Here is a 17,227-nt window from a genome sequence, read left to right as displayed (position 1 = left end):
TTATAAAGTGGCCTTCATCTGATGAAATGAGATGTATATTGAGAAACCAACTAGACAATCACAACAATAAAGCGTAAGTATAATAATATAACGCTAATATAATGATGAAATAACGTTAATATAATGATGAAATAATTGGCCGAGAGTGTATCATGTATACTGTGTGTGTAAATATATAAATCTAGTTATACGTACTAAGGTAGAGTCTCCATTTCAATATAAATATCTTATGTTTCGATAAAGTCCTGGGCCTCTTCTTTACTGATGACCCGTATAAAACTAACTCTGTTTTTGAATTGTACTCCGTAACATTTTGCAGCTGGTTCTACCAGCTCTGGACGAAACGTCGTCGTAATGAATTGGGCATTCTCTGATAGCTTACGAATCATCGCTAATGAATAAATTATTATTATTTAAATATTTCTATTTATTTATTACCTGCTACAGAGTGTCTGTGTTGAGTATCCAGTGCTTGATCTATTTCATCAAATAGATAGAAAGGGGCTGGGTCACATTTCTGGATTGCAAATATGAGGGCGAGGGCTACTAGGGACTTCTGGCCACCGGATAACTGCTGTAACTCTTTCATCTCTGACAACTGATCAGTGAATGAAACCTTGGGAGAGAGAGAGATATGATAAAATGGATGTACAGTAGGTATTATCATTACTCTAATGGATACTCCAGTGTACTGGTCTGATATGGAAGCAGTTTCTGATTGTGAATCACTTTCCATTGATACCTAAAAAAACAATTATTAATAATAATAAATAAATAAATATAATAATTACGTCTTCATTTAATTTTTTCATCACCAGTTGCCCGTGACCTTGCGGAACTAGCTCATGAAATACTTCAGTAAAATACTTTGACATCTAAAAATCAAATAAATAAATAAAAAATACATAAAAGTCTCCATTACTTGTTTAAATGTGAACTCAATTGCTTCATGTTTCTTCAACTCAAGAACATCAAACAGTTCCTGTATGCTTTCATAAGCTTTGTCCAACTCGATCTTTCGATCAGTTAGTTTCTCCTTGTGCTCAGAGAAATCCTTAAACTGATCTAAGGCTCTTTTATTGACGTGACTGTATTTCTTTAGATCATTATTGCACTTTTCTAACTTCTTCCATAACTACGTGTACATACAAGAAAAAGATGAAGATAGAAGAGTTTTCTATACTCCATTTTTACTTCTATTAATCTCATTATACCTGTGATGTTGTATAGTGCTGATATTTAGCAAAATCAGAAGGAAGAGAACCTAGTCCACGTAGCTTACCCAAAGCTTCCTCTTTCTAAAATAAAAAGAGATCACATTAAATTGTTGTAGCCTGTTATGTATACCTTTTTAAACAATAAAGCTCTTTTGTTTGCTACTTTTTCCATTGACTTTAAATCCTCGGCCATTTGATCTTGATTTTCACGTTCTATAGTCTGTAATGCAAGCACCAATTAACATTAATCTACAGTAAAATGATCCACAATCATACCTTCCATGTCTCCATTTCTTTGTCTAACTGTTTGATTTGATCTGTGTACATCTGCACATCAGAATTAACCTCTGAGAGAGAAGAGGGATACTATGGTTTCCTTTTCTCTATCGTTCCATCTCTTACCATCCATCCTTGCTTTGGTGTGATCAATCTTTACTGTTAGCTGTTGGAGGTCGCTTGACAATAAACTCACTTGTTGATCATTGTCTGTCAATGCAATGTCATCCAATTCCTTAGAGAGAGAGAGGGGAAGAGAGAGAGGGGAAGAGAGAGAAAGGGGAAGTAAGAGTTATAGTGGAGCTTTTGATCTTTACCATTTTTAATTGTTCTTTTCTTCTTATCAAATTATTACTTAACAATATCTCAATTGTATTCTTCTGACTCTCAAGCTAATGATAATAATTTCAAATAATAAATAATAATGATTATAAACATAATGAAATATACCTGTACTCTCTGTGCCATAGACTTCTTCAGTTCTTGCTGCAATGACTGTATTTCCTCACCTAAATTCTCAACCTACACATGTACATGTACAATGATATTGATAAAACATGTGTCCATGTGATTGCTCATGTACATGCATAATAATTAAAACATGTATACATGTACATGTTACAGTGTTCTCTCTATCTCTCAGTCATTCACTTGTTTCTTGTCATTGGGGTCTAGTTGTGATAATAGTTCAGTTCCCAGTTCAGCTTGTAATGCAGTTATAGAGCCTCTTATTGACTCCAAATCACTCTCTTGAGTCAATAAATGACTCTCCTGCAACAAAAATAAATATTATATTTTTTAAATATAACTTTAAAATTTAATACTTTTGGTTCCAGACGGCTTTGATCTGCCTGATGTTCACGAGTTAAAATACGTAATTCTAATTTCAAACGTTCAAATGCTTCCCTATACACAATGCAATGGAATAATAGCAACACCATCATATTGAGTACTAAGAGCTGCTAAGGATATACTTACTTGAGTTGTACGTGTTTAGTCTCACAGCGTTGGATCTGACTCAATACCTGATTACTCCTACCATCAATACGTAACAACCAAAACACAATTAAGGAAATATACACTGTATGCTATCTATAGCCTTTGCTTTTTTAAGAATTTTGACGTTTTCTTAAAATGGCCGTAACTTGAAAAATTGAAGTCAGAATCAGCTCAAACTTGCTACACGGCATAAGTACATCAATATGTATCAGAAAACGTAATAAAAATTGGTGGTGATTTCGGAGCCATTTTTTGGAAAAATCCATGGGCTATAGCCTTGGGTATTTTTCAGAAATTTATATTCATTTTTATATTGTATTACATGTATATACACATCATTATAAAGAGGATATTGTCTAGCTCTCGCTTGAACTTCTCATTCTCCTTCTCTTCCTGCTCAATCTTGCTCCTACACTCGTGTATTTTAGCATGCACCTCAAGTTTAGAGGATTTTGGATCATGATACCCACCAGTCAATAGCCCTCTACGATCAACCTGATCCCCTGTGGGTGTGGCTTAATTAAAGAGGCGTGGTAAATAACGAGCAATTACCGTCAAGTGTAACGCAGTCCATTCTAGCTTTTTTAGCGAATTCGGACGCTTTATCAAAGTCCCGACAAAGAAGAGTCTTGCCAAAGACTACCTCAATGGCTGGCCTGAACATTGGATCAAACTCTAACTGGTCATGTAGAGGAAGTGCTTCCTATTACAATAAACAAACAAATAAATAAACAAACAAATAAATAAGTGTATGTACTTTTGTGTCTGGGTAGTGCCCAGTGGGTACTCTCAGTGTATTGAGTGGTAGGAAAGTGACGTCACCGTCAAGTCTTTTTTGGTTCATTAGTGTCAGTATCTTAGTGACAGTCTGATCAGTGTCCACTATAACATTGTACAGCCTGTTGAGAATAACAAATAATAATAATAATAATAATAATAATAACAATAATGTTTCTAATAAGAATACAAACTATAGCAGAAAATGTACCAAAAACTGTGACATTTCGGCTGTTTAGTTTACAAAACTGATTTGGTAAAAAATGATACACATGTGTCTCTGGTCATACAAAATATGCAAAAGAATGAAAATGTAACTGCATATGTACATATACATGTACAATACAATATAATATGTCTATAATTACTTTCTCTATTACCTGTTTCCAGCAGTCACTTCAACAGCAGTGAATATTCTACTGTGGCAGGTAAAGTGGTCAATGAGTGGCCCATAGACTCCACTTAAGTGATGCTCTTCTGTGATGCGTTTGATTGCATCAAGACCTTGACCCACAGCCTACATTAAAGCACATTTTATAATGTAGTGCAGTGCTAATGAGCTGATGTACTTTTCCCATTAGAACTCTTTGATGTCTCTCGTGTTTAACTAATTCTTCTCTTGTATTCATCAATGATGTGCTGATGACATTCTGTTTCCTCCATAACTCCCTAGAGAGAGAGAGAGGAAAAAGAAGCATAAAAGTATAGATATTGTCAATAACTAACTGTCTCTGGTTAGAAATATCTTCTCTCTGCACTTTCAATCGAGAGCAGTCTCTGTTCACTCTGTCTAATGATTCTTTGGTCTCTTCAAGACTGCTAGTCTTCTCCTATTCATACAAATCCATCTTATAATAATAGCAACAGCAAGTTCATAGTGTACATGTACATGAACTAGCTGTGAGTGTGTGTGTGTGTGTGTGTGTGTGTGTATGGTTAGTCAATTACTTGTATATCTCTTGTCTGTTGTTCAACTTTAGTCTTTAATTGAGACACTCCCTGTTTGATCTCTTGAATCTAAAGAAAAGAGAGAGAGAGAGAGACAATTTCTAATAATTAAAAGTATACAAGTAACAAGTACTTGTTTTTCCTTGTTAGCTGCCGACTGCTGGAGTGACGTTATCTCTTTATTAATGAACCGATCTCTCTCCTCGGTCGTTGAAAACTCTTGGACCCGTCCTTCTTTAGCAAACAGTTCAGACCTGTGCTGCTCACACGCTTTCAGTCTGGCATTGAGTCTCTCCTCCTGTCCTTTGTGGTGCTGGTACTGAGGGAGTATTGAGTTCAGCTCTGACTCCTTTGATTTGATATCAGACTCAAGCCGTTCCAACTCCCTGACGTACTTATCCTAAATCATTAGTATATCATTAGTATATTGTTGTTATACTATCAGTATATTTATCATATTGCTGTTATACTATCAGTGCATTATTAGTATATTCTCTTACTCTGTTATTCTTCTCATCAGTTGCTATCTGCTGTAAGTCGGAGAGAGAGAACTCCAGTTGAGCCTTACGTGCAATCAGTTCCTCATTCTCATCGTGAAGCTGGAGCTTCTCTTTGTTAAGAGTGGTCAGTGTACTGTTCTTATCTCTCATAGCTCTCTCAAGATTCTGGTGGATGGAATCATGATTATAATGATCGACTCTACTTGTGTGTGTTTTTTTATACTTCAATTTTAGTTTCAGCTTCTTTGATTTTTTCTTGCAATTTCTTAGACTCATCACTATTGTCCTGCCTTGCCCCTTCCAACTACAAATAGAGAGAGAGAGAGAGGGAGAGAGAGAGAGAGAGAGGGAGAGAGAGAGAGAGAGAGGGAGAAAGAATATAATCAATACATGTATAATATTTATAATATGTACATACTTGTTCTAGTTTGTCTTTGATATTCTGTAGTTCAGTGTCATGAATAATGTATTGAACTGATCGTCTGGTTCTATCCAACTCATGATAAGCCTTAAGCTCTTCCTTCTCCTCCTCCAAAGCGTGAAGCCTCTCCTCAATGTTGGACAATAACTCAGCAACTCGCGCCTTCTTTCCTTCTACAAGAATTAGACATGCATAGCTATCATGATACATGTAGATATACAACATACCTGTTTCTTTTAGAATGTTTAGACTCTCTTCTTTTTTCTCATCATAAACTCTAGTACCAGCAACTTCTCTCAATAACTTCAACCTGTGTGAATCAGGTGCAGTCGCTAACTGAGTAATCTAAAAAATAAATGAAAATAATACACGCAAACGTACAAAATATTAAAACCAATAAAAACAATGATACAATAAACAATAGCAGACTAATAAAAAGTGTCAACTTTTGTTTGTGATTATTTATTTAAAAATTAAATAAATAAATATAATTACTTTTCCTTGTTTAACAATATAATACGGATTACTGCGTGAAAAACCAGCTCCTTCCAATAGGCACATGACATCATTTTTACTACACAAAGAGAGAAATACAATAAAAAGACCTCCCTTTACACTCCATAACTCACGTGACGTGCTTCCCATCCAAATAATAATTGTCCTTTTTCATTCCAATCACACGACGCAGTGTCACTTCTTCGCTCTCAATCTGCCGGGCATTATTTAGAATAAAACGAGCATTAATTGGAATAACTAACTTGTATTCGGTGGTCGCTGTTATCAAATATAATTTCAACGTAAGCTGTGACTGTGCGTGGACCAGTACCTTCCTATTATTAGCAGATAATGATTCAAACTCTCTCTGTGTCTTACATGTAGCAGCTGCTGTCTGTCGTCAGGTTTTAAATGAGTGAAATCGTCACTTAATACAAACTGTATCGCTGTAAAATTAAAATTTTAAAACAAATATACGACATCTATACTAACCGAAAAAGAAGTTACTTTTCCCTGATCCATTTCTACCAACTAGAAAGAGAGAGGGAGAGAGAGAGATGGGGAAATAGATGACATACATAGTGATTATTATTATTATATATTCCTTAATTATTACTTGCTCCTTACCAATTACATTATGCTTTGGACTGAATGGTTCTACTTCTGTTTGATCTTTAAAGCTTCTAAATCCTTGGATAATAACCTAAAAAGATTATATATTTAAAATAAACCATATTAACTCTATAATAACTCACTTACCTGCTTTATATACATACTCTCTCTTCAGCTGACAGCCCAGCTGCTGCTTTATATATTGTTCTGATTTATTTTGGCCACTCTCTCTTCCTTTTATGATGTATTCTTGAGGCCAAGCTCCTGTATAATCATGTACTTCTGCTGCTACTTTAGGCTTCAGTCAGTGTTCCCGCTTGCGCGTTAAATAGAATATTAAAATAATAGTCTAAATGACGTCATGCTGACGTTTTAATTGGGGAATTCCCCTGTCGTTAGTAAAGAAAGATAGAGAGCAAAAATGGCTGAAAACCTAGATGAAAACAGTTATTCTTCTCTTCCTTCTAAATTGCCTACTGCAAGCACCACTGTTAATGTATGTGTATTGGTTAATAAAATTCCTTTGTATTGCGAATCCAATGACGTTGCTAAATGCCTTGAAGCACAACCAGTTTCTCTTCCACTTTCTCCTCTGTCTATCAATGATGTCCATGTTGTTCCTACACAATCAGGTGGAAACGCATCCTCTCCTGCAACTAAACACGCAGTGCTCGCTGTTACTGCTAGTAATGTTGAAGGTAAATCCAATTCACAGTTTAGTTTTCTATGCAATATTAAGCAAACCAATATCTACTCTTGAGCAAACTGATTAAAAATAATTAATTTTTTATCACATGATTATTCCACTGTTTTTATTTCATGCAGCTATTCCTAGAAATCTTCAGCTACAAGATGGTATTCTCTCATCATCTAACATGATCCCAATGGTTAGTTGTTAGTTCAATGTGAATCATGGTAACCACTATTGTTTTCATTGTAGTTCCAAGAAAAGGCCACTGCCAGCTTCACATTAATTCATGGTACTGAGCCTATTATGCAGTATTTGGTATCACAAGGAGAGAAACTATCAGTTCAACTTGAGTTTAAAGGAAATAACGTGAAAGTTTGTGGCAGTTGCAGTCAAGTGTACAAGTTTAGGCAATATCTAGCAAATCTTCTAACAGAGAATATCCTTGCATTACCACCATCACATCATGCACAACACAATCCACAAGCAATTCATACACACAATACAGTCAACCCTGTACCAGAGCAGGTTCCTCCTGAGGGAGGCAGCAATGAAGGAGCAGCAGCCACTGGGGGCAGTAGTGCTGGTGATGGTAAGACCTTTACTGGTCTTAGTAAAGATGTCCTTCTGCTTATGCCTAAAGTTCGTAAAGATTGCTCTAAAAATATGCAATTCTTCCCCGAGGAAGGAAAAGTTATCGTTTTAGCATCTTCAGAGGAAGAGAGGGAGCAATGTATAACGCAGTTTCAAAATTCGTATCAAGAAATCATTAAAAATCGTCAGTTGAAGTCCGGCAGTCTTGAAATACCACCTGCCTTTCAAATTGAAAATATGTTTGGTTTATTGGAAGATTTTGATAGCAAATATAGTCAATGTCACTTCTCGTGTGATGAGAAAGCTCGAGTGGTTAGGATAGTATCAATGTCATCACGTCAATTTGATCAGGCAAAGAAGCTACTAGGTGATCGACTGGCAGGAGAGAAAGGAGATAAATGGGAAGAAAAGACAGGAAAGAAGAAAGAAGAGAAAGGAGGAGGAGGCAAACCTGGAAAAGGAGCTAAAATACCAACCAAACCTGGTTCGTCTGAAACATTATCAATCAATAAAGGCCATAAGCTTACAGTAAAACGAGGCAATATAGTAGAAGAAGATGTTGATGCAATTGTCAATGCTGCTAATTCAAGATTAGATCATGGAGCAGGAGTAGCAGGAGCTCTTAGTAAAGCAAGTAATGGAGAATTGCAAAGAGTATCTAATGCCTACATTAGGAATTATGGTCAGCTACAAGTTGGAGAAGCTGCAGTTACCAGTGCTGGAGGGAAGTTAAAATGCAAACGTGTGATACATGCTGTTGGCCCTATAGCACACGAAGTGAAATCTGATTTAGCATGTTCTCAGTTCATATATCAAGCTATTACTAATTCTCTCCTTGAAGCAGAAAAAATGAAAGCAGCATCAATATCATTCCCAGCATTAAGTACAGGAATATATGCAGTGAAGAAGTCATTAGCTGCTGATGCTATATTTCAAGCAATATTGAAATTCCATTACACCAGTAGCAAGGTATTGACAGATATTCGTATCGTTATATTAGATGAAGATACCTACTCCGTATTCGCCCAACATTTACTAGCTATTAAATCCAATCCAACTCATACCGAGACATCTTTCCAATCACCTGGTGCTGATACTCATGGTAATGTCTCACAGAGCAATGGCTCTTCATCTCATGGCAGTCATACTCCTGGACCTACTGCATTGAGTGAGAATTCCCTTCATGCTGCTGCTTCTGGAGGGAAAAGTAAAGCATGGAGTGAGACTGGGAGTGGTGCTACTGGAACAGGGAATACTCCATGGACTGGGCAGGGAGGTGCAGGGAATACTGCATGGAGTGGACAGGGAGGTGCAGGGAATACTGCATGGAGTGGACAGGGAGGTGCAGGGAGTACTGCATTGACTGAACTGGGAAACTCTACTGGAAAAGGAGATAAATGGATGACTGGACATGATGGTGCTTCTGGAACAGGGACTGGTGTAGGAACACCAGTGAGCAACTCATCTTATGGTATCAATGCTGGATCATTTTCACCTAGTAATTCATTATCTGCTCCACCTGGTTTAGATCCTGCAGTAGTAACATCTCAACCAACTGGAACACAGAATATTACATATCCTCAACTTCCAGGTGATGGGCCATTTCAAGCAACAAATCAAAGTGGAGGGGGGGGAAATGGTCAGCAGCAATCATCATCAGCTGATTTACTACAACCTCAGGTTGTTTTAGATTTTACTAGTAAAGGAGTAATGAGATCTTCTTCACAAGAAGAGACTTTTTCAACACCTACTGGCTCACCTCCTCTAGCTGATAAAGAAAAGATTACTGTAGGTGATGTTGGTAAGTAAAATTAATCATCAATATCACAATGATTTTATTATATTTTTCATTGAAGGTTGTCCTATATGCCGTAATGATATAGCAACAGATCCTACTCCTACTAAATGTTGTAATCAGATCTTTTGTAAATCTTGCTTAAAAGAGTCTCTAAAGCATTCTCCATACTGTCCAACATGCAAGGAACCATTGAGGAAAGTCAAAGGGAATCAACCAGCTGGTGGTACAATGACACATTGTGTCCTTCAGTCTACCTCCTTACCTGGTTATGAAGGAGCTGGTGCTATTCTTATCTCTTATGAAATACCTCATGGTATACAAACTAAGGAACATCCTCATCCAGGTAACAACAAGAGTGCATGATTTTAGGTAACACTTGCTGTAACCTTAATCATTGGTTATACATTATATAGGTCAGCCATATCATGGTACAAGACGTTCAGCTTATCTTCCAAACACTCCTGAAGGACAGGAAGTGTTACGATTACTAAAAAAGGCATTTGATGCCCGATTGATATTTACAGTTGGTACATCACATACCACTAGTGCTAGTAATACTGTAGTATGGAATGATATACACCATAAAACTGTAACACATGGACATCCGTAAGTCACAATAATAAATGAGTCGTAATAATTATTAATTGTATAGGTATGGTTATCCTGATCCTACTTATTTGTCAAGAGTAAAAGAAGAACTTAAAGCTAAAGGAATACAATAAGTAACTTAGTAACACTTAGAGGTACTAGTTAATTAGTAGTTATTGATTATAATAATTATTCATAGTTTCCAGTAAATCGTAATTTCATTTAATTCATTAATAATGTTTCTTTATTGTTGTAGTTTATTCACTTTGTTTATATAAGTATGGCATGTGACTATCATGTGACATTATGTTATTATTATTAGTGTCAAGATTATACCATTGTCTATATTATGAATAAAGTTATTGTAATCATCATATGATGCACGTGAGATGCTTCCTGTTATGTTTAATGGCTGCTAAAGGAGGGGAGTGTTCAGCAGTGCAGTCTGAATTTCATTCAATAAGCTTCCAAGATGCAGAAAAGGAAGAAGAACCAACATTCATAGAACAACCTCCTGATAGATTCAATTGTCTAATATGTCATTGTGTGATGAGAGAGCCTCATATTGTCATGTGCTGCTCTAGGAAGATGTGTCGTGACTGTATACAACGTGTGCATATTTCAAGTCAACCTTGCCCCTATTGTCGTGAGCCTAATTTCAATAGTTTCTTAGAAAGACAGCTCAACAGTGAGATACTTGACTTGAAGGTTCGTTGTACACACCACTACAATGGATGTGAGTGGGTGGGAGAGTTAAGAGATCTAAAGAAACACACTAATCCAGTGGATGGCAGCTGTAGGTTTGTTAAAGTAAAGTGTCCTTTTGGTTGCCCTGTGGTATATCTTCGTAAAAATGCGATCGATCATGAATCCATCTGTACTAATTTGCCACCAGAGAGGCAGGTTAAGAGAATAACCGAACAGTTTAAAGACGAATTACAAGCTACACTAAATCAATTTCAAGAGTTGTATAAATCAGAATCAGCACGTGTTAAAGAGTTAACCACTCAACTTGAGGCTCTGAAAGAAAGTCACAAAAAAGAGCAACAACACCAAGAGAAAATGAAGTACCAGTTTGAAGCAGAGAAGAAGCAGCTACTGGAAGAATCAAAGCAACAGATTGCACTGCTATCGGAGAGCTTAAGAGCTGAATTTGATCAACAAATGAAGATTAAAAATGAAGAGCATCAACAACAAATGATGCAAATGCAGAAAGAGTTTGAAAAGAAAGAAAGAGAAAGGTCAGAAGCTGTTAATAAGCAATTAGCTGAATTGAAGGAAAAAAAGGACAAATTGTCTAGATCTACCGAATTAAAGGAGCTTCCTCAAGATGAACACAAACCAAGAATGGAAGAAAGCAAAGAAGAATCAAAAGATATTTATCATAGTAGGACCTTTTTTGGTCTTAGCAAAGATGTCCTTCTGCTTATGCCTAAAGTTCGTGAGGATTGCTCTAAGAATATGCAATTCTTCCCTGAGGAAAGAAAAGTAGTCGTTTTAGCATCTTCGGAGGAAGAGAAGGAGCAATGTGTAACGCAATTTCAAAATACATATCAAGAAATCATTAAAAATCGTCAGTTGAAGTCCGGCAGTCTTGAAATACCACCTGCATTTCAAATGGAAAACATGTTTGATATAATAGAAGAGTTTGATAGCAATTATAATCAGTGTCACTTCTCATGTGATGAAAAAGCTCGAATGGTTAGGATAGTATCAATGTCATCACGTCAATTTGATCAGGCAAAGAAGCTACTAGGTGATCGGCTGGCAGGAGAGAAATTCGAAGAGAAAACAGGAAAAAAGAAAGAAGAGCAAGGAGGCAAGGCTGCAGGGGCTACTGGAGTTAAAATATCAACCAAAACTGGTTCATTTGAAGTATTATTAATCAATGAAGGTCGTTGGCTTACGGTAAAAAGAAGCAATTTAGTGGAAGAAGAGGTTGATGCAATTGTCAATGCTGCTAATTCCAGATTAGAGCATGCAGGAGGAGTAGCAGGAGCTCTCAATAAAGCAAGTAATGGAGAGTTGCAGAAAGCATCTGATACGTATGTTAGGAATTATGGTCAAGTCCTAGTTGGAGGAGTTGCAGTTACCAGTGCTGGAGGAAAGTTGAAGTGTAAACGTGTGATACATGCTGTTGGTCCTACATTCTCGCGGCAAATGACAGACTTTCAATGCTCACAGCTCATATGTCAAGCTATTACTAATTCCCTTGTTGAAGCAGATAAAATGAAAGCAGTATCGGTATCATTCCCAGCATTAAGTACAGGAATATTTGCAGTTGATAAATCATTAGCTGCTGAAGCTATAATTCAAGCAATAACCAAGTACCGTTATACCAGTAGCAAGTTATTGACAGATATTCGTATCGTTATATTAGATGAAGAAACCTACTCCGTATTCGCCCAACATTTAGTAGCTGTAAAAACCCAACCTTCCAAAATGGAGCTACCTCCATCTATGAAACCAAAGCAATATAGGATGTTCAGAGTTTCTAGTAAATAAATTATAAATTTATGTAAAATAAAATACTTACAATTCCTTCTTGCTACTAGTTTTAACATTATATAAAATATTATTAATAATTTCAATTAATTCTTTCTCTCTCTCATCTCTGATCCATTCCTTGCTGATCTTCAGTAACAGATTGTACTGGTTACCGTAGTGACAAACATTTAATAGTTTATTAATTAAAAGAACACATTTCTCTAATGAGGTTGAGCTCTTTGATTCAGTCAGTACAGCAACAGTTCGATCACACCAATCATTAATATATAGCCTATCCTGTATATCACTAAATATAAACAACATATACAATTAATGTGCTAATGTAGTCATTGTCTACCTTATTGTAATCCCATTCTCCTCCAAGCTAGCTAATAAATCAGTAATTAAAGTTATAATTTTAACAAGAACAGTTTCGCTATCGGTGGTAGCTGCTAGTTGACTCAGAATATTTATCCCGTCATATTCTGTTAAAAAAGTACTAATCATCTCCACTTGTCCTCTTAGAGTAGCACTTAAAGCATATAATGCTCTTCGATGTACTAGTGAAGAGGAGGAGGAAGGGGAGAGGAGAGAGAGGAGGGTAGGGAGGGCATTGTAGGAGAGGGCGAGCTTCTGAACTTCAGGATTGCTATGAATGAAGATAATAAAATTGAATTATTATTTTTATTAATAAATGCTAGATGTAGGAGGAAAGGAAAATAAGTTAGATGCAATAAAATTAATTTTTTATTGTGAATATTAATATTTTAATATTATTGTGCATACCTCTGAGCAGCTGATCCTAGTACAAGAGCAGCTCCACATATAATGTCGTTATTTGAATGATTTAATAATTGTACGATAACTACTAATCCACCTAGGACATCAAAATCTCTTGCATTGTCAATCTGATGGACTATGTATTCCAAATCGTCAAGAGATCTCAGCATATCATCAACTGTTGATTCAGGATTCACTAATATCTCAAGTCGTTGCAACATGATCTCAACATCAGCGTGAAATGTTAACATTGATCTCAGATCAGACAGCGTAGAGCTTGATTTTGATTTCTCAATGGAGTTATTTTTACTACCTACACAATACAAGACAACAAAAAAAATAACTATACTTTCTGTAACAGCTTTAATTAAAAATGGCAGAATACAATTATAGTTTGATACCTTCATTTAATACAGTCAGTAATGGAGGTATGGACTGCTCTGGACTTTCATCTTTAATCTTCTTCAGCATTTCTCTCAATTCTTGTCTCGTAAACACTTTAGTCGATTTATTGATAGCTCCACGTCGATCAGAATGACCATAACCTTTCACATCAACCACTTGAACTAGAGGGTGGGCATTAATTAGAACTGGTGTGTACATACATGTACGTTACCATTTGCCTCCTCTTTGTCTTGTCCTTCTTCCATCAGCTTAGCTTCTTTGAGTCCAGTTTGTAGATTGATACGATAATGGAGACCAGCTGGTACTGCCTGTCCTTTCTTTATTTCCTGCCACTCAGTAGTAGCCACAAAAACATCGCTAATATCTGGAAAAGAGAGGGTAAAATTAATTTAGGCATTTTTACCTTCTTTCTCTTCATTTTTGGCTTGTTTTTCTTCCTCTATTGATGAAGATGCTGTCAAAAGAAACAGCAAAATTACGATTCTCTTTAAAATTTTCTTCATTCTCTTTCTCTCTTAGCTTCCCTCCAAAACTTCCCGCCAGATACGTATCATAATCTGATAGGCTACAGTATTTGGAGTATACTGAAACAAAACTCAGTAAATTTGAATTTTATTAAGAATACGGAGTGAGGACTACTGAGCATGCATGCTCAGTAGCACAAAAACTATGAATAACATTAGCAACTAATTAGTAGGCGTGGGCGGTTTGCAGTTACTTTTCAAGGTGTGGCTAGTAGGATTGCTGTTTATTATCTGGCAATGGAAAGCAATGGGCTAAGGGAAAGAATGGCAAGCGAGAGCAGTAGTCAACCTGGAGCGAGAGAAGGAGAAGAGACCAACGTTTTAGATCTAGGCTCGTTCATGAACCATTACTATAGAGTGAGAGATCAGCTATGGCCCCTTGGTAGATTATTGATAGTCATTGATAAAACAAGAAGGTAAGAAAGAAAGAGGGAGAGATTAATCAGTGTAGCTATTAACATAACATGTCTGCTTTAGGTGGGAGAACTACAGTGTATCATTGTGCGTATCAACTTCACTTGTATTCTTACTTCTCTACCCAAGTAAGGCCAAGGGAGGAGAGGCAAAGCTATATTATGATGGTGTGTGTGGTGGTTGGTTCATAACTTGGTTGTATTGTTAATGTTCACACATCATTAAAGTGTTAGTAGGTGGATCTGTGAATAGAATGAACGTGTATTAATAACTGTGAATAGAAGAGAGAGAGGGAGAGAGAGAGAAAGAGTAAAAGAGAGGGAGAGAGGAGAGAAGGAGCATGCATATCATTTGCATTTCACTTACACTATATTTAGGAGTACTGCTAATGACTGCTAGCATATTATTATTCATGACAATACTAGCTGGCAATCAGTTTATACTGGGATCAGTTTTTGGGAACAATAATAAAAATAGTATGAATAGCTCAAAGAGAAAAGTCACTCCTCCAATGATGATCAGCCATGATGCACAAGAAATGGTAAAGCAAGTGTAATGATTGATGTACTGAAGTGTGGTTTCATTATAACCTCCACAGGACAAGCTATCAAAAGAGGAAAGAAGCCGACAAAAATCACTAAAGGAATATAGATACATGTAAAGAAAGAGAGAGAGAGGAAGAGAGGAGAGAGGGGAAAGGAGGAGAGAGAGAGAGGGGAAGGGAGGAGAGAGAGAGAGATGGTAGAATTGGTTCATTTTGTTTGTTTGTTTTTTATATAGAGTTAAAAAAGCTGATGATGTTTTAATTAGTTTAGGAAATTATCTCAACAGTGTTAAGAGGTAAAATCATGTACACATGATTGCATACTTTGACCTCTTTCTTCCTCCTTCTTTCTTTCTATTAGTATTTTTATGTGGACTAATCCTAGAGAATCGGCTAAGTGAGTTCTACTGAACATGAAATTAATTTATTGTTTTTGTTTGCTTTTTAGTGTTTGTTTTTTCTTGTTACTTGTCACAATTTCACTGATCTGGATATCAGCCGCCATGTTGCTCTCACTGCTATGTTTACTGTTCTTCTTTTTTAATCAAAGTTTCATTAACGGTAAGGATAGAAAGATGGAGGAAAAGTGTAATATTTTACTAAAATATTAGAGACAAGATCAGTTTTAAGAAGAATTAAAAATTCAATGATCAGATCTAAACCAGTAATGCTATTATTATTATCACTATTCATTATTTATTTTTATATTTTTATTTATTGTTAGGTATCACAGTCACGTTTAATAACTCCTTCAAATTCATCAACTACTCTTCCATCAACTGCTGGTCCAGCTCCTGATCAATCAAACACTCAAAGTAACAATAATGATGATGAAAGCCCAGCTAATAATAATGCTAATAATGAAGAAATGACATCATCTAATGAAAGTAAGGCTTATTGTGCATATGTATATGTTATAACTACATCTTTATTTCTACAGCTAGTGAAAGACATCACGGAAAAGAGCATGAAAAAAGTACATATAGATAATAATGTGGGGGGTTGGATTTTATGAACCGAACCAATGGGTTTTTTACTTGTCATGGATTTCATGGCAATGGAACTAATGGGTTTTTTGCTTGTCACAGATTTTGTAACAATGGAACCAATGGGTTTTTTGCTTGTCACAAATTTTGTGACAATGGAACTAATGGGTTTTTTGCCTGCCACGGATTTCATGACAATTACTATTATTATTAATTAATATTATTATTATTGTTATTGATAGATAACAATTGCAATAATTGTGGTGCTTCATTTGCCAGTTTATTAAAGAGAAAGGTACAACACATTTACATTTAATTACATTTAATTAAGAAATGTAATTAAATGTAAGAAATGTAATTACATTTCTCTTAAATTAACAGCACACTTGTAATTACTGTGGACAGATCTATTGTGGATCCTGTACAGTAAAAGTAACAAAAGCATCACTAGGAGCAACATGTAAGCATCTGAGACTGAGAGAAGATAGGTTTTACAATTGAAAGACTGCTTTACAAAAATTATTACACTAGTCTTGACATTACGTTTATTTAAAAACCTGATTCTCTCTTTCTCTCTCACAGCTCCAGCTGCTTTCCAACAGACAGTAAGGGTATGTCAGGGCTGCAAAATAAAACTAGACTCACCATCACAACCTGGAGATTAATTATTTATTTATTATTATAATTATTTTATACAATTTGGCTGTATTCCAGTGTGAATTTTAATTTACATGTCTTTAATTTTATTAACAAAATTGCAAATAATAATAATTTAATAATAATAATAATAATAATAATAATAATATTAATAATAATAATGGCAAAGCTTTATAAAGCACAATTGAATAAGAATCAGCTCATTGTTAGTTATTAAGATTTAGTAAACTCTCCAACAGCAGCTGTAGTATTATTATTATTATTTTTATATAATTGTTTTAAAATGAAAAGAGCAGTGTCCTCTGACCTCCTACAAACAGAAAGATCATTAATAGTAAACTACAATCACTAGGACCACAAACTGTCACTACTATTCTCACTATGGAAGAATTTGACTCTGTACCAATTTGGCACAAATTGTAAACATGCCAAACAACTGGTTTAAAAATAGAAGAATTTGAACTCTTTCTTAGGTAATTGGTCCAAATGAGGTTGTATTTGTGGGCCAATGGGCAAT

The 17,227-nt window shown here is 35.7% G+C and overlaps 5 protein-coding genes across 5 annotated transcripts; 3 read left to right on the top strand and 2 right to left on the bottom strand.

The window, feature by feature from the left end:
* Positions 1–17: 17 nt before the first annotated feature.
* Positions 18–6,561, bottom strand: LOC100634204 (structural maintenance of chromosomes protein 3-like). The gene is made up of 33 exons (XM_020001280.1): positions 6,393–6,561; positions 6,261–6,336; positions 6,126–6,164; positions 6,012–6,079; positions 5,897–5,968; positions 5,768–5,847; positions 5,634–5,712; positions 5,366–5,483; positions 5,136–5,311; positions 4,941–5,021; positions 4,718–4,882; positions 4,351–4,617; positions 4,218–4,286; positions 3,996–4,099; positions 3,839–3,938; positions 3,650–3,786; positions 3,250–3,391; positions 3,045–3,195; positions 2,845–2,995; positions 2,472–2,540; positions 2,318–2,399; positions 2,145–2,264; positions 1,944–2,015; positions 1,811–1,885; positions 1,620–1,728; positions 1,494–1,564; positions 1,348–1,437; positions 1,215–1,298; positions 923–1,135; positions 792–875; positions 671–742; positions 439–616; positions 18–391 (listed from the first exon to the last, which is right to left on the bottom strand). The coding sequence occupies exons 1-33, from the start codon at positions 6,405–6,407 to the stop codon at positions 228–230; spliced, it is 3,573 nt and encodes a 1,190-aa protein (XP_019856839.1). The 5' UTR covers positions 6,408–6,561; the 3' UTR covers positions 18–227.
* Positions 6,562–6,666: 105 nt separating this feature from the next.
* Positions 6,667–10,287, top strand: LOC109585277 (uncharacterized). Its single transcript, XM_020001276.1, has 6 exons — positions 6,667–6,943; positions 7,071–7,132; positions 7,186–9,328; positions 9,384–9,668; positions 9,739–9,931; positions 9,978–10,287. Exons 1-6 carry the CDS (start codon positions 6,667–6,669, stop codon positions 10,045–10,047), a joined length of 3,030 nt encoding a protein of 1,009 aa, XP_019856835.1. The 3' UTR covers positions 10,048–10,287.
* A 9-nt stretch (positions 10,288–10,296) lies between these two features.
* LOC109585281 (uncharacterized) lies at positions 10,297–12,432 on the top strand. The gene has a single exon (XM_020001282.1). It carries the CDS (start codon positions 10,322–10,324, stop codon positions 12,416–12,418), a length of 2,097 nt encoding a protein of 698 aa, XP_019856841.1. The 5' UTR covers positions 10,297–10,321; the 3' UTR covers positions 12,419–12,432.
* LOC100633949 (nucleotide exchange factor SIL1-like) lies at positions 12,393–14,182 on the bottom strand. The gene is made up of 6 exons (XM_020001283.1): positions 13,989–14,182; positions 13,797–13,949; positions 13,582–13,746; positions 13,187–13,493; positions 12,759–13,049; positions 12,393–12,707 (listed from the first exon to the last, which is right to left on the bottom strand). The coding sequence occupies exons 1-6, from the start codon at positions 14,086–14,088 to the stop codon at positions 12,446–12,448; spliced, it is 1,278 nt and encodes a 425-aa protein (XP_019856842.1). The 5' UTR covers positions 14,089–14,182; the 3' UTR covers positions 12,393–12,445.
* A 115-nt stretch (positions 14,183–14,297) lies between these two features.
* On the top strand, positions 14,298–16,819 carry LOC100633823 (protrudin-like). Its single transcript, XM_011408107.2, has 13 exons — positions 14,298–14,525; positions 14,587–14,651; positions 14,901–15,064; positions 15,122–15,180; positions 15,304–15,363; positions 15,429–15,464; positions 15,516–15,628; positions 15,679–15,731; positions 15,792–15,954; positions 16,008–16,043; positions 16,296–16,348; positions 16,435–16,513; positions 16,636–16,819. The coding sequence occupies exons 1-13, from the start codon at positions 14,347–14,349 to the stop codon at positions 16,716–16,718; spliced, it is 1,143 nt and encodes a 380-aa protein (XP_011406409.2). The 5' UTR covers positions 14,298–14,346; the 3' UTR covers positions 16,719–16,819.
* The last annotated feature ends 408 nt before the right edge of the window (positions 16,820–17,227 follow it).

Source organism: Amphimedon queenslandica, unplaced genomic scaffold, assembly GCF_000090795.2.
Source record: "Amphimedon queenslandica unplaced genomic scaffold, v1.1 AMPQUscaffold_13092, whole genome shotgun sequence".
Classification (NCBI taxonomy): Eukaryota; Metazoa; Porifera; class Demospongiae; order Haplosclerida; family Niphatidae; genus Amphimedon; species Amphimedon queenslandica.
The sequence above is the reverse complement of the archived record's forward strand: the minus strand, read 5'-3'. Positions and strand labels throughout refer to the sequence as shown.

Excerpts from the sequence above, each read along its gene's own strand:
- LOC100634204 (XM_020001280.1), bottom strand. Across the intron at positions 6,165-6,260 it reads TCCAAAGCATAATGTAATTG|TTGGTAGAAATGGATCAGGG; the intron begins GTAAGGAGCAAG and ends CTCTCTTTCTAG. Across the intron at positions 1,729-1,810 it reads GAAAAGAACAATTAAAAATG|GAATTGGATGACATTGCATT; the intron begins GTAAAGATCAAA and ends TCTCTCTCTAAG.
- LOC109585277 (XM_020001276.1), top strand. The coding sequence starts at position 6,667 with ATGGCTGAAAACCTAGATGAAAACAGTTATTCTTCTCTTCCTTCTAAA. Across the intron at positions 9,329-9,383 it reads GATTACTGTAGGTGATGTTG|GTTGTCCTATATGCCGTAAT; the intron begins GTAAGTAAAATT and ends TTTTCATTGAAG. Across the intron at positions 9,932-9,977 it reads ACTGTAACACATGGACATCC|GTATGGTTATCCTGATCCTA; the intron begins GTAAGTCACAAT and ends TTAATTGTATAG.
- LOC109585281 (XM_020001282.1), top strand. The coding sequence starts at position 10,322 with ATGGCTGCTAAAGGAGGGGAGTGTTCAGCAGTGCAGTCTGAATTTCAT.
- LOC100633949 (XM_020001283.1), bottom strand. The coding sequence starts at position 14,088 with ATGAAGAAAATTTTAAAGAGAATCGTAATTTTGCTGTTTCTTTTGACA. Across the intron at positions 13,494-13,581 it reads ACTGACTGTATTAAATGAAG|GTAGTAAAAATAACTCCATT; the intron begins GTATCAAACTAT and ends TGTATTGTGTAG. Across the intron at positions 13,050-13,186 it reads CTAGGATCAGCTGCTCAGAG|CAATCCTGAAGTTCAGAAGC; the intron begins GTATGCACAATA and ends CTTCATTCATAG.
- LOC100633823 (XM_011408107.2), top strand. The coding sequence starts at position 14,347 with ATGGAAAGCAATGGGCTAAGGGAAAGAATGGCAAGCGAGAGCAGTAGT. Across the intron at positions 14,526-14,586 it reads GTCATTGATAAAACAAGAAG|GTGGGAGAACTACAGTGTAT; the intron begins GTAAGAAAGAAA and ends TGTCTGCTTTAG. Across the intron at positions 15,065-15,121 it reads GCCATGATGCACAAGAAATG|GACAAGCTATCAAAAGAGGA; the intron begins GTAAAGCAAGTG and ends TAACCTCCACAG.